The sequence below is a fragment of the Lynx rufus genome, unplaced genomic scaffold, assembly GCF_022079265.1.
Source record: "Lynx rufus isolate CCGP_SWC_20201006 ecotype Redwood Valley unplaced genomic scaffold, mLynRuf1.p SCAF_48, whole genome shotgun sequence".
Lineage (NCBI taxonomy): Eukaryota > Metazoa > Chordata > Mammalia > Carnivora > Felidae > Lynx > Lynx rufus.
The window spans coordinates 1,375,809-1,391,539 of record NW_025814865.1 but is presented as its reverse complement, the minus strand read 5'-3'; the positions used below and the strand labels follow the sequence as shown (position 1 = coordinate 1,391,539).

The 15,731-nt window shown below is 52.1% G+C and overlaps 1 protein-coding gene across 1 annotated transcript in view; it reads right to left on the bottom strand.

The window, feature by feature from the left end:
• The window catches only part of LOC124525806 (protein Shroom2-like), a 90,076-nt gene that overhangs the window by 12,100 nt on the left and 62,245 nt on the right, over window positions 1–15,731 (bottom strand). Inside the window, exon 6 of the mRNA XM_047098388.1 lies at window positions 3,887–4,465. Coding sequence (XP_046954344.1) covers window positions 3,887–4,465 — 579 coding nt within the window. The remainder of the gene's footprint in view (window positions 1–3,886; window positions 4,466–15,731) is intronic.

The window sequence follows — 15,731 nt, the reverse complement described above, 5'->3', positions numbered from 1 at the left end:
AGCAAAAAATCCCCAGACAACTGTTAAAGATTTAAAAGTAAGCTACCTAGGGGCACCTGGGTGGCTCAGTCGGCTGAGCGTCCGACTTCGGCTCAGGTTATGATCTCATGGCTCGTGGGTTCGAGCCTCGTGTCGGGCTCTGTGCTGACAGCTTGGAGCCTAGAGTCTGCTTCCGATTCTGTGTCTCCCCCTCTCTCTGTCCCTTTCCCACTCACACTTTTCTTTCTCTCAAAAATGAACAAATGTTGGAAAAACAAATAAGTAAAAAAGTCAGCTACCTAGTGTTAGCACACCAGTTGAAGCATTTGTTTTGGTAGGAATGCCCATTCTGAAATCCCTCAGAGGCTAGGAATGCTTGCTCTCCACTCTCCGCACTCCTGCTGGGGGCTCAGGGCCTGGCACACAGGGACGGCTCAACAGCGCGTGAAGGTGGGAGCCTGCCCTGCACCCCGGCTGGTGCCCCAGCAGGCAGGAGCGCGTGCACACTCATGGTCAAGGGGTAGCTGGAAGGAGGGAGAGGCCGGACATGGAGGGAGATGAGGTGAGCAGCTCTGCTCAAGAGATCCAAGTCAGCAGAGAGCAGGGCAATTTCTTTTACATTTTTATTTATTTCTAAAATTATTTTTGTTAAAGTTTATTTATCGTTGAGAGAGACAGACAGAGCATACGTGGGGGAGGGGCAGAGACAGAGGGAGACACAGAATCGGAAGCAGGCTCCACGTTCTGAGCTGTCAGCACAGAGCCCGACGTGGGGCTCGAACTCAGGGACCATGAGATCATGACCCGAGCTGAAGTTGGACGCTTAACTGACTGCCCCACCGAGGCACCCCTTTCCTTTAAATTTTTAAACGTTTATTCATTTTTGAGAGTGGGGGAGGGCAGAGAGAAGGGGATAGAGGATCGATCCAAGCAGGCTCCACGCCATCATGCAGAGCCCGACGTGGGGCTCGAACTCACGCACTGTGAGACGCTTAGTTGGATGCTTAACTGACTGAACCACTCAGGCGCCCCGAGAACAGTATCTCTGAGCTGAGCCCAAATGACCGGCAGCTCAGGAAGCCCTGACACAGGGGGACCCTGGCCCTTCCCCTGCTGACCCATCGGTAGCTGACCGTGGATACAGAGCAGGGCCAGGACCCCTCCCCGGCTTCTTGTTCAGCCTGCAGGTCACTGGGATCGCAGGCTCTCATACCAGGATTGACCGATGGGGCACACCGTGGGGACGGTGACTCATTCAGTGCACTGTGAGCGACTTTCTGGGTAGCAGCTCTTGGAGGTGGCACGGCCACCATGTGCCTCACTGAGCTTCCTGAGAACAAAGTGTCCACATGTGGGTCTGGGTATAGACACTGACCCGGATTTGGGCCCTCTGCGAGCACTCATACAGCAGGGGACGTGGTGCACAGGCAACCTTTTCCGACCCAAAAGACACGATGGGTGGGAACACTAAAAAATGTGGGTACCCATCACCCCCCAGTATCTTCAATAGGCACTGTCCCTGTTTACTGAAATCCCTCTCAAGCTCCTGGAAAAGACAGAATGAGAAAATCAACACTGGCTTCAGGCAAGAAAACAATGAAACCCACTCCCTACGTCCTGAGCTGACGCAGGTCACGAGCACTGTGGGAACACATGGCTGTTTCTCCGAGGAGCCCGCGGAGCTCAGACCAGCTCCCGAGAAGCGAGCGACCTGAGGGGCCTAGGCCAGCTCGCCTGGAACAGTGTCGTACACTTGGCCCGCCACACAGACCACGTTATTGCTTCTTCTTCCCTTCAGAACGGACAACGCTGCCTCCCACTGACAGGTTATCTCAGTGGTGCCCACAGTCTGCATGACACAGAGCAGAAGTGGCCCCCAGATGAAGCTGTGGTTACGAGGCCACACTTGCAGAGATACAGGATGCTATCAGTGGTGTCCTCTCTGCCGAGTTATTTTCAAGGTGGAAAGAAAAGAACAGGGGTGCCTGGGTGGCTCAGTTGGTTAAACATCTGACTCTTTAAAAAAATTTTTTTTTTTAATTTTTTTTTCAACGTTTATTTATTTTTGGGACAGAGAGAGACAGAGCATGAACGGGGGAGGGGCAGAGAGAGAGGGAGACACAGAATCAGAAACAGGCTCCGAGCCATCAGCCCAGAGCCTGACGCGGGGCTCGAACTCACGGAGTGTGAGATCGTGACCTGGCTGAAGTCGGATGCTTAACCGACTGCGCCACCCAGGCGCCCCTAAAAAAAATTTTTTTAATGTTTATTTATTTTTGAGAGAGAGAGAGAGAGAGAGAGAGAGACAGTGTGAGTGGGGGAGGGGCAGAGAGAGAGAGAGGGAGACACAGAATGTGAAACAGACTCCGGGCTCTGAGCTGTCAGCACAGAGCCCGACGCGGGGCTCGAACCCACGAACCGTGAGATCATGACCTGAACCGAAGTCGGACGCTCAACCGACTGAGCCCCCCAGGCGCCCCTTAACATCTGACTCTTGATTTCGGCTCAGGACATGATCTCTTGGGTCCGGAGTCTGAGCCCTGCGCTGGGCTCTGTGCTGAGAGCGTGGAGCCTGCTTTGGGATTGTCTCTCACTCTCTCTCTGCCCCTCCCGTGCTCATGCTCTTTCTCAAAATAAATCAATGAACTTAAAAAAAAGAGAACGGCTTGAGACTCTACAACAAAAAGGTCCAACAGAACTTTCTGGGATGATGGAACTAAATGGTGCACACGTGGTGCAGCTGACGCACAGAATTTATTTTGTTTTTCATTAACTTCCATTCCTACGGCCACATGTGACTGTGGCTACCGTATTCGACAGCACAGGACATCGGGGCCAGAGCATTCCCTGCTGCGGGGCTCACCTGTGCACCGCAGGATGCGAGGCGTCCCGGCCTCTGCCCGCTGGATGCCAGCAGCAACACTCGCTCTTCAGCTGTGACCCCCCCAAACCTCTCCAGACACAGCCAAATGCCCCCCCGGGGGCAAAGCCACCCTCCCCCAGATGGACAACCACGGCCCTAGCGAGCAAGATGAAAATTCTGCACTTCTGCCCTTTCCCAGTTCTTCAAAGGCACTCTGAGAGGACGGCAAAAGGAAACATTCAGCGTTTGGGACCAGTCGGTCCCGGCCTGACCATATTCATCAACATCTCCACGGGCACGGCAGACAAGTCCACGTCAGAAATTCTAACAGCAGCGCCATGGAGTTGAACAGGGTTTTTCCTCTGCCTTCATAACATGTGTATACCAGCTTTGCTTTTCACACATGACACAGAAAGAAAATGTGTTGGGGCACCTGGGTGGCTCAGTTGGTGAAGCGTCCAACTCTTGACTTTGGCTCAGGTCTGATCTCACGGTTTGACCGTGTGAGGCCCTGCGTGAGCCCCACATGAGCCCCGCATGGGTCCTGGCTGGGGCTCTGCGGTGACAGCGTGGAGCCCGCTTGCGATTCCATCTCCCCCTGTCTCTGTCTCTGCCCCTCCTCTGCTCACACTCTCTCTCAAAAATAGAAACATAAACCTACAAAATGTGTGGAAATACTGGACATTATGAAAAACACCGAAGTCTCCTGAAGGCGTCAGGCTTACTGCACACGGGACTCTCCAACCACACAAGTGCTCAGGGAAAGCACAGCCCTCATGGGCAGATGCCCGGAGGGAAGGCACACACCACCGCTGGGCCTGGACCACGGGGACAGAGGACAGTCCGCACCTGCGGCACATCCCCTTTGCTCCTGGAGAACAGGGCACCCCCGCCCCGACCCCAAGTTAAAAATCCACCTGACCCCTGGAGCTGTGGGTTGTCCCCCATGGGGTCCAGACACCGCCCCCACACCGCCCAGGAACGACGCCCGGGAAACCTCCCGCGGGAGCCCAGGGAAGGGCAGGCGCGGGGCCAGGGCCTTACTTGGTGGAACTCTCGTCCTGGACCAGCAGGGGAGGTCTGTCCGTGAGCTTCTGCGGGGCGAACTGGGGCGAAGGGGAGCGAGAAGTCTCCACGGCGGCCGGGCGCGGGGCCCGCAGCGAGGAAGGGAGCGGGGCTTGGCTCTCAGGCCCGGCCGGGTGCCCGTCTACATGCCGCCCCGCGCGCTCGCCGTCTTCGGGCCTTTGGCCGAGGGCCGGGCGGGGGGCGCACGCGTCCGGGGCCTCGGGGGACGGCGGGGGCCCGCTGGGGGTGCCGCCGGCCAGGCCCCCCAACTGCCCGGGCTCACGCTTGGGCGGCGGCGGCGGCGGCGGCCTCCGCGGGGCTGGCTGCTTGGGGACGGGCGCGGCGCTCAAGGGCCTGGGCTCCTGCCCGCGGGTGTGCGGGGCCGAGGGCGCGCCCTCCGAGGATCTGTAGTCTCGAGGGAGGGTCCCCGCTCGGCCGCGGGCCTCCGGGGGCACCTCCGGAGCCCCCCAGGCGGGAGACGGCTGACCGAGCTGGGCCTGCGTCCCGGAGTCCTGCTGTCCTGCCGCACCGCTTGCCGGCCGTCGGACATCTGCTTGTCTACAGGGAGAAAGTGTACAAGTGAGCGCACGATGCCAAGCCGCATCTCTCCAAACGGGACTAGATCCAGATCTCGATGACCTTCTTAACTCATTTTCGGGAATGACAGCCAGATACGTTTTCCCACACCGTCCCCGCCGCTCGTGACGCAAGGTATCCAGTCCAAGCACACACAGGAGGCTGCATGTTGCTACCTCACGTAACAGGATGGGAAATCTTAAAATGACACGCACACACTTAAGGTACAGACATGTACTTGCACACACACGTTGCATTGTGGGGCAAGAAAATTCACACTTTAGTTATTTATAAAGGTTCAGACCTCTTAAAAATTTTTTTCAATGTTTATTTACTTTTGAGAGAGAGAGAGAGAGAGACAGAGAGTGTGTTGGGGAGGGGCAGAGAGAGAGAGAGAGAGAGAGAGAGAGAGCGAGACAGAATCCAAAGCAGGCTCCAGGCTCCGAGCTGTCAGCACAGAGCCTGACGTGGGGCTTCAACTTGGGAACCACGAGATCACGACCCGAGCCCAAGTCAGATGCTTAACGGACTGAGCTACCCGGGAGTCCCCTTTACACATTTTTAAAAACAACACTAGTGAAAAATCTCATATGGCTATATTTAGAAATATTTATTTCTTGATGTAACAGTATTTTTATGTGGCTTATTTAGGAAAGTTGCCATTTACAAAAAGGCATAGAGCTTTCTAACATGAGCCTCAAATCAATTTACGAATAAAGCCTTTAAAATCAGTAGTATATTATTTTTTTCCTAAAGTTTTAAAAAGTTTTATTTATTTTGAGAGAGACAGAGGCAGCGTGAGTAGGGAAGGCGTAGAGAGAGAGGGAGACAGAGAGAATCCCCAGCGGGCTCCATGCTGCCTGCCTGGAGTGCAATGTGGGGCTTGAACTCACAAAGCCGTGAGATCATGACCCGACCCAAAAGGAAGCGTTGGACGCTTAACCGATGGAGCCACCCATGCACCCCTATCAGTCGTATATTATTAAAAAGGAGAAAAACATGGGGCACCTGGGTGGCTCAGTTGGTTGACCGTCCCACCCTCGATCTCTCGATTTTGGCTCAGGTCGTGATCTCAGGGTCAAAGGATCGAGCCCCACGTTGGGCTCTGTGCTGAGTGTGGAGTCTGCTTAAGAGTCTCTCTCTCTCGCTCTCTCTCGCTCTCTCTCCCTCGCTCTTGCTGTCTCTCCCTCTGCCCCCTCCCCCACTCATGCTCTCTCTCTCTCTCTCTCTCTCAAATAAAATTTAAAACAAGAGACAAAAACAAAGACTTTGGGTGCTGCAGTGGCTCACTCATCATTCCATACTGCTACCCGTTCCCAGCTCTACCTCCACATTCGATGCGCATACGCGTGTGCTCAGTACGCACAGACGCACACGCAGGAAGGTCTCCGCAAAACCCGGACGGAGGCACACGCTCCAAGGACGTTTCTCTGCGCTGCAAGCAGCGCTCAGTCACGGGCTAAGCACTATCAACTCTGTGACAGAGCAGCCTGCCATGCCTTTGCCAGCACAGTTCCTTCCAACCTGACACAGTAATAAAAGGAGCCTCTGAAGGACCGTCCCATTCAGGGAAGAGCAATTTGGCATTGAGGAGATCACCTCAGAGGTGCTAAAGCAAACTCTAACGAGGGCAGCACGGGGGGAACCAGAAGACAGAGCACCGGTGCCCGTAAGTGACGTCCCCTTCTAACAAGCTAGGTAAGGCTTTCCCCCTCATTCCAGCACCCCCTTGGGGCCCAGCAGTGAGCCTGCCTCCTGGGATGTGATGCCCAGCCTGGGTGTTATGGATGCCCCAACCCCAGCCAGGCTGCTGCACGACAAAGTCCAGTGCCCGGTGCGTGTCCCTCTGACCGTGTCCCTCGGGGAAAGGGCCCCTCCAGCTTCAGCGGATGCTCTGGAGTAGAACCCTGACCATGTCCAAGTCCCTCCCCTTCCTGTCGTCAGCCAGCTGGGGGCAGCTCCCCACCTTGTGCGGCCGTGAGCACAGCCACACACGGCTGGACCCGGCCGCACCTAGAAGCTGGAAGCCGTCCACATCTGGGAGAGGTCGGAAGAGCTCAAATCCCACAGGGGCCCTGAGAGAGGGCAGGTGTGGTCTCTGCTTTCAAGACGCTGAAGACACGGCCTCAGCTTCGAAGATGCACGGTGACAAAACAGCCGAGCAAAAGAGTTTAAAATATTAACCCAGCTTCAGAAAGTTAGATATTTAAGAAAAAATACATACTAGGTACACACTAAGAGACACTAGAAATTTTCTAAATAACTTTTTAATAAAAAAAAATTTTTTAGATGTTTATTTTTGAGAGACAGAGAGTGAGCAGGGGACGGGCAGAGAGGGAGGGAGACACAGAATCCGAAGCAGTTCCAGGCTCTGAGGTCAGCACAGACCCCGACGCGGGGCTCCAACTCACAAACCATGAGATCATGATTTCAGCTGAAATCAGACGCTTAACTGACTGAGCCACCAAGGCACCTCGGAGCCCTTCCTTTTTAAATGTTGAAAAATTTTTCAAGATTAGGGGCTCCTGGGTGGCTCAGTTGGTTGAGTGTCCAACTTCAGCTCATGTCATGATCTCATGGCTCATGAGTTTGAGCCGCGCATCGGGCTCTATGCTGACAGCCCAGAACCTGGAGCCTGTGTCTCCCTCTCTCTCTCTGCCCCTAACCCACTCGCATTCTCTGTCTCTCTCAAAAATAAACATTAAAATTTTTTTTTTAATTTTCAAGGATAAAGCCAATGGTGATAGAAATGGTGATAGAAAGATCCACACAGAGTAAGAAAATAAGAAGTCTTAAGGATTTGCCAGCAAAGGCGCCTAACCATGTAGCTCCGAGGAATGCCTGGAACAGTGAGTCAAGCCATACAAAGGAACCTTTAAAAGGCAGCTGCATTCCAGACTCCCAGCAATTGATATGCAGCTCAGGTCACTCACTGTCATGCAGAACATGCTAATGACACGTTATCAAGGAGAAGGTTGCTCCAGGAGGAGGCTCCCAGGACACCTGCAACCTCTGGGCAGGCGGGAGCCCAGCGCCTGGGTCTGAGACAGGGCAGCAAAGCAAAACAAACCTCATCTGGATTCTCTCTCTGCCCCTCCCCTGCTGGTGTGTGCTCTCTCTCTCCTAAAATAAATAAATAGACTTTAAAATAAAAGCTGACGGGTGCCAGGGTAGCTTAGTCAAGTCAGCATCTAACTCTTGATTTCAGCTGAGTTCATGATCTCATGGTCGTGGGTTTGAGACCCAAGTCCGGCCCAGCACCAATAGCATGCAGTCTGCTTGGGATTCTCTCTCCCCCCAGCGCCTGGCTGTTTTCTCCTCTGCCTGCTGCTATGAAAGGTCCGAGGCAGGGCAGCGAGCAAAACAAACCTCATCTGAAGAGGAACCCCCCCCCGCCTCGCCCCAAGGCCACATAAATGCTGCTCAGGACCCCAGACACCCTGTGATAGGGGCAGAAATGACCAGAAGTCCAAAAGGAGAAAGACTATATACAGACACATACATACACACACACCAAATTCCCAGGGAATCCCATCAACACTGGTATTATTCAAATCTTGATTGATTTGATTCAAATTGTTGATTTGGGGATGCGGCTGGTCAGCCCCATGTCTAACTGTGCTTTCTAGATCTGAGAAGTGACGGTTTTATTTCCAGGTTCTTTGTGCTCGTGATGAGCCCTGTTGTGGCCCTGGGTTCCTCTCTCTGGGCCACAGGTTTCTGCTCCGTCTCACACAGGCCCTCTACTCCTGGTCACCCGTAGCCCAGGACTGGTCTCACTCTCCAATGCTTGCGTGGTTCACGGTCTCCACTCACCTCACTGGGCTATAAGCGCCTCCACGGAGGGCAGGAGACCAGGCTATCTTCTTGAAGCCTCACAAGCAAATATTGCATGCACCATGGCACACGGTCACCCAAACGTCAACATACAAATGCATCTGCTGCTTTCAGTCACTGTGCACAATGGTAAGGAGCAAGGCTGTGTTGCTTTCCTTCCTCCCTTCCTCCCTCCCCTTTCTTTTATGTTTACTTTTTTATTCTTGAGGGAGGGAGGGAGGGAGGGAGGGAGGGAGGGAGGGAGAGAGGGAGAGAGAGACAGAGAGAGGGAGAGAACAAGTGGGGGAGGGGCAGAAAGAGAGGGAGACACAGAATCCAAAGCAGGCTCCAGGTTCTGAACTATCAGCGCAGAGCCGGATGTGGGGCTCGAACTCACAAACTGTGAGATCATGACATGAGCCAAAGTCGGACGCTTAACCGACTGAGCCACCCAGGTACCCCATTTCTTTTTTTTTTCTTTTCTTTTTTCTTTTTTTCTTTTCTTTTTTTTTTTCAAGTTTACTTATGTACTTTGAGAGAGAGAGAGAGAAAGAGAAAGAGAGAAAAAGAGAAAAGAGAAAGAGAGAGAAAGAGAGCAAGCTGGGGAGGGGCAGAGAATCCCAAGGAGGCTTCACACTGTCAGCTCGGTGCCTGAGGCAGGGCTTGAACTCACAAACTGTGAGATCATGACCTGAGCCCAAATCAAGAGTCGGATGCTTCACGGACTGAGTCACCCAGGCGCCCTGCGAGGCTGCATTTTCTGAGACACAGCCAGTCAGGTTCTCAGAGAAATGACTTTGCAGGTGAACATTCCCATCATAACGGAACATTTTTAGACTGCTCTGGAATCACTAATTAATTCAGCACTGCTTTGCAAGTTGGGTTAACCATCGTCTCCATCAAGGAAAAGAGAAACATTTCTAGCTCTCGGATGACTTACGTAACGCGTACCACAGGGTCCTCCTTTCCTAAGTGCTCAGAGGGACAATGAGAGGAGAGGGACACACGGTCACTTCTGACTCGGACACTCATTTCTTGCTCACGGCTCTTCCTCCTGATGCACTTCAGTGTGTGAGGCCATGTGGTGAGGCTCTGGCCCACATTTCATTTGGGGTTTCACTGGGCAGACGCTTCCCATCACAGCACCATTTACCAGCTGTGTGACATCGGCGAGAGACAGTGTGTCACCAAGCCTCATTTCCTCACCATGGGATACCGCGCGGGGGCGCCACGCGAGGCAGAGGCGGCAGAGCCCCCCGCGCGGCGGGATCCACGTGGCGGCCCCCACCAGCCACACGCTGCGGAGCCCCCAACGGGAGAGTGCCCCGTGTAGCGGAGCAGACCCGAACGCAGGTCTCCGCGGCAGCACCGCGTACCCCCCGCCCACGCCACGCCGCGCCACGCCGCGCCACAGCGCGGCACAGCCAGGCAGGGCCGCCCAGGCCTCCACCGGGGGAAGGGCATCCCCGTGGCAGCTGCTCCGGGGCGCTTACGGGTACCGCCACAATCCCGTGGGATGGAACTGCCCAAGTGAACGACGGGGAGAGACAGAGCAACCTTCCAGTGGAAGACAGCACTCGGGTGTTTCCTCCTTTCATTTCAATATTGCGAAAAATGCTAAGTCCTACCGTTCAAAGGAGCCAGCCCGCCGCTGACGTCAGCCAGGGTGGCTGGCGTACTGGAGACGGTTCAAGAGCAGTACTTGCGAGTGTATGTGGCAAAGCCAGGTCTGCACGGGACAAGATGACTCCACAGGCCAACCGGGTAGGACTCAGAAGTGCTGCCTTCCAGGCAGAGACAGGCTTCCCAGAAGCGGTGGAGGTCAACATACAGTTTTAGGCGGCACACATCCATTGCCGGTGGGTATGGAGGACGGCGATTTTGCGAAGGCTGGAACCGTTTATTAGAAATCACAGCTTCTCTCCCTGTATCTGCACGGAACACCACCAGGCAGGCTGTCTCGAGAACAACACTGCCACCGGACATTCAGACGAGCCAGGTGGCTGGAGAGACACGGGACGCTCACGCCACAAGTACAAGTCTCCGGAACGAGTCCCTGGTGTCTCCGCTGATCTTTGTGTGCCCCAGGGAACTCCCAGCACACACACATGGCCGCAGTGAAGCACACGCAGGAAGGTCTTCTGTGTACACAGCACCCCCTCAGAGCCAAACAAGGTGGGAAAAGGTGACGATGATGGGCAAGGCATGGAAGCAAAAGAGGCAATCAACCGATTCATGATGAACGGACGGAAACGACTAGAAACGTCTCCAACAGCATGAACACCCAGGGATAATGGCACCACCCACTCTTTCCTTGGAAATGCCAGACGACCACAGGATTTCCCAGATGGTGAGCCCCTGGAGGCTAAAGGCTGTCTGGCTGTTGTATCCCAGTTTCCGAGTATGCAAACAACATCTACCAAATGCATGGACAGGTACACTAGTGATGAGGGAGAGAGCGGTTTCCATGAGTCCTGTCCCAGTTCCGTGTCTCGCAGAATCACCTTCTGGGAGGGGAGGGGCGCTGAAATCGTTTTCAATCCAGTCATCTCTTTACTGCAACGTCTCCACTAAAGTTATTCCCTCTGCGTCAGACCCAAAGAGGCTCTCTCTTCTGTGATTCTAATGCCACACGGGGAAAGCAATCACTTTAGAAAATCAGATGAATGTTACTTCTTCATTATCTTAACAGATGGATAAAAAGACTTGCTCCCTTTGGGTTTTGTTTTTTGCTTGCAGGAATTTGGGTGGTAAATAGGAATGAAGCTGAATTGAGAGGGACTGGTAAGTCGTTTGTAGTTAAGTAAGTGGAGGAGAACAGATTAATAGAGAGATTCCACACACACAGAGGATCCAAATCAGAACGTACAAGCACAGATTTCTTGAAGGACTAGTGTCCAATCACAGAAAATACTTAGATTTATAAACCGTAATTTGTGACCGCCCCTCAAGCATCCAACTCTGTGTTCAGAACACGTGTTTTGAATCTATTCCAGGCCTCTTTCATTTCTGTGGCTAGAGAGACACTTGTTCCTGGTTCCAAGATGTGACACTTGGAAATTTTTGTTTGTTTTAATGTGTTTATTTCATTTATTTTAAAGAGAGAGAGAGAGGGCGAGAGGGCGCATGAGCGGGGGGAGCACAGAGAGGGGGACAGAGGATCTGAAGCAGGCTCTATGCTGACAGCAGATAGCCCGACATGGGGCTCGAACTCACGAACCGTGAGATCATGATCTGATGATCTGAGTCAAAGTCAAACAAACACCTAACCTACTCAGCCACCCAGGAACCCCTGAAAATTGATGAATTGTTTTGTTTTGATTGAACAAAAATCCCCAAATCAGGCAAATTCTCTCTGCCAATGAAAGCTCCAGACCAGTGAGAAACAGGCACAAATGGGCTAAAGATGACATTTTCATGTGCTCGGTTAGCCAAGTTTTCTTCAGGCATTCCGTTATCAGCTTTCCTAAAAATACGTTCTGCGCAAAGTTCAAAGTGGGCAAGCCCGATCCGAACTGGAAGGTTTTAGAACTAGCCAAACTGATCAAATCAAGATTTCAGGGGGAAGTGGGGCTGGCCAATGACACTGCTCCGCTGCTGGCTACAGACTGCACTCAGTGTGGTCTGCAGGTTTTAAGTAGGTGACCCGGCAGGGCACGATTAGTCTTCTGAAACCGCAGGACACAAGAGTGTGTGCCACAAGTCACCCCACAGTCCCAGCGCACCCTGCCGTCTCTTCTGATGGGCGTTTGGATCCCCTGGTCCAGCTGCACCTGCGGCCAGCCAGGACCCCACTCTCAGCATGGGTCAGCCCACGTCCGACCAGGAAATACCTGAAGCAGGACACACGGTACAAACCACAAGAGATACAGTAAAAAGTTCTCTCTGCCTTCTGAGACCCTGGCAGCTCCTTCCGCAGCTCATGGGAAGCTATTACCAGTTTGAAGCCTATCAAAGAAAACAGGGGAAACGTAATCATTATCAGAGGCTTTCGACCCTCCCAGGCATGAGGTTACCCTGTCCATATTTCTTTCCAAGATGTGTAAAAAAGCAGCTTCCTGAACCCACCCCTCCAATTCTCAAGAACATTCTGAAGGAACGTAGGGGATGATGCTACAGACATACAAATCTAAGCTCTCCTCGAACTTACTCCACGAGAAGCCAGCTCCGGGCAGAGGTAGGGGCTGATGAGGACACGTACGCCTGCAAATCTGTTATCTTAGCAAAAGCCTTCCTGGGAATCTGGATGTCAAGGCAGTGCTGAGAATCTCTGCTTTATGGGACCCTCCCCTCCCAGATTCCTTCTCTCCCCTTGTTCTAACCACTTGATCTGAGTATTACAAACTACACCTGAAGCTTTGATCCTTGGCTTGGCATGTCCCTTCGAAACCAGACGATCATCCTCTGAAGATACAGTGAGATTAAGTACCCCTTGGTACCAGCCTTGGAGGGATAAAGCCTTGATGTTTCATTCTCCACCAAGAAAGGCTTCTCAAACCCTGGGCCCAGGGGATTTGGGCCTTGGCCTGTAGTTTGTCAAACCCTGCTCTAAAAGGCAAGGCAGATAGTAATTTCTAAACAATTTTAACTCCTTTTGATAAGTACTATGAAGCGAATGCCAAGGGAGAAAAGAGGAGAGACTTTAGAGAGAGGAGGGACTGCTGAGTTCCTCTAAAGCTATGATTTTATACCTGCAATGCCTCCTTTTTAGCTATTAGTGGGAGCAATGGTCTCTTGTGAACATCCTTGGGTGAACCATGGTGAATGTTGCAACCTGTCGCTGCAAATCATTAGAAGCAGTCAGAAGGAAAAATCAGGTTAGTATCGTATTACGGCAGACACTTCATTTACCTCAATAATAGTTTTCGGAACATCTAGGCTGCGTAAATTTTTATTAGGTATGATCTGTTCTTGATAAAAACTTAAAAGCTGCAAACATTAGGGCACAGGGAACAAGTGATACATGAATTTGGGTTTACCGTACATCTTGTGCCCTACATGTACACACTTTTCTCCTGAGCCACTTAAGTTTTTAAAAACACGTGTTTGTATTCCTAGAAATCTAGCTATGGATCTGGGAGGTCTTGACATTATAGAACATCTCTGCCTCTATTCCTCCCCACCCCCCACCACAATTTTATCTTTTATTTTTATTTTGGGAGAGAGAGAGACAGAGAACACACACATGCATGCAAGAGGGGGAGGGGCAAAGGGAGGGAGAGAGAGAGAGAAAGAGAAGGAAGGAGGGAGGGAGGGAGGGAGAGAGAGAGAGAGAGAGAAAGAGAGAGAGAGAGAGAGAGAGAGAGAGAGAGAGAGAGAATCTTAAGCAGGCTCCAAGTTCAGTGCAGAGTCCGACTCAGAGCTCGATCCCATGACCACACCACAATCTTATCAAGGTATTGTTTACACACCATAAAATTCAAGCGATGGGAGGTTTGGGTAAATGTATAGAGTTGTGTATTCACCACCACAATCAAGTCAAAATACAACTGCACTGCCCCAGAAAGTTCCCTCTTGCTCTAAGGCACTTACTGCAGCCCTGACTGAAAACCCTGTAAGGTAGTGTGTTTGTCTGCAAGGACAGCCAACTTTAGGCAGACGTAGAAGATTAAAATTCCTTAAAACTACAAGTCAGGGGCGCCTGGGTAGCTCAGTCAGTTAAATATCTGACTCCTGATTTCAGCTCAGGTCATGATCTCATGGTTCATGGGTTCAAGCCCTGCATCAGGCTCTGTGCTGACGGCGTGGAGCCTGCTTGGGATTCCTTCTCTTCCCCTCTCTGTCTGTCCCTCCCCCATTTATGCTCTCTCTCTCTCTCTCTCTCTCTCTCTCTCTCTCTCTCTTTCTCTCTCAAAATAAATAAACATTTGGGAAAAAAAAACACCTACAAATCAAACCCTACTGAAATGATTGGGAAATGCCCATTTCAACAAATTTGAGAGGGAATCTATTCACGACTTGCACAAACTAATGTTCTGAAAGCAAAGCCACGTTGCAGTGACCTTTCCAGACTGTGAGCAAAGTATTCCATGGGAAGGATCAGCCACCTGGGCATTTCCACTCTTCTTCTGTCCTCCCCTTATTGCATTTTACAAACATGCATATGCTTTAGCCACCATTAGCATGGAAAGTAGATATGCCTGACCCTGTCCCCCAGAAACCTCCGGCTCCTCCTGCCATCAACACCAGATCAAGGCCAGACTGCATGCTTGATCTTGCAGACTCCCTCTCATCCCTCCCAAGCCACCTGCCACTCCTCAGGGATGCATGTTCCTGCAACATACATTTTGGCCAGAGGCCCTCCCCTGCCATTTATGCCTCGTGGTTTCCATATCTCCGCTTTGATCCACACTCTTCAGAATACGCCCCATGGACACCATTCCCATTTTCTTTAAGATCCAACCTTTTCCATGAAGCGTTTCCAGGACCCGTTTTTGTTTTTGTTTTGTTTTGTTTTGAGAGAGAGAGACAGACAGAACGTAAGCAAGGGAGGGGCAGAGAGGGAGACACAGAATGTGAAGCAGGCTCCAGGCTCTGAGCAGTCAGCATAGAGCCCGATGCGGGGCTCAAACTCACAAACTGCAAGATCATGACCTGAGTTGAAGTCACATGCCCAACTGAAGAGCCATCCAGGTGCCCCCATTTCCAGGACCTGTTGACAAACAAGCCTTTCTTCTGATGAACCCCCATAAGGATTTAATCTTTACCTGTTTGTCCCCAAACTATACTCAACTTATCTGTGTTATTTTCGGTGAATATCACTTCTCCTGGATACGGTGATAACACCCACTTCTGTCCGTAGGCCTAACGCAGTGCCCTGGCACAAGGCAGGCTTCAGCAAAGACTCAGTGAGGTAACAGGAAGAAAGGAGGGAGGGAGTAAGGGAGGAGAGGAAGCCAAGGCCGGCAGGCTGATTTTCTTGGGCCTTCTGACTACCTGACATCACAGTATTTATTTCTGTAACCCTCCAAAATTCATATGTTAAATTCTAACTCCCTCTCACCCAGGGGGTAGTGTTAGGGGGTGGGGCGTGGGGGAGGTTATTAGGGCATAAAGATGGAGCCCTCAGCAGTGGGACAGTGCCCTTGTAAAAGAGACACGAGGGGCACCTGGGTGGTTCAGTTGGCTGACTGTCTGACTTCGGCTCAGGTCATGATCTCAAGGTTCATGAGTTTGAGTCTTGCATCGGGCTCGCTGATGTCAGTACGGAGCCTGCTTCTGATCCTCTGTCCCCCCCCCACCTCTTTCTCTCTCTAAAAAGAAAAAAAAAGAGAGAGAGACACAGGAAAGCGCTTGTGGCCCCTCTCTCTGCCCTCCACCACGTAAGGACACGGCAAGAACAGAGCTGTCTGCAAACCAGGAAACGGGTCTCACCAGGAACCAAGTCAGCTGCACTTCAATCTTGGATTTCCAGCCTCTGGAACTGGTGAAA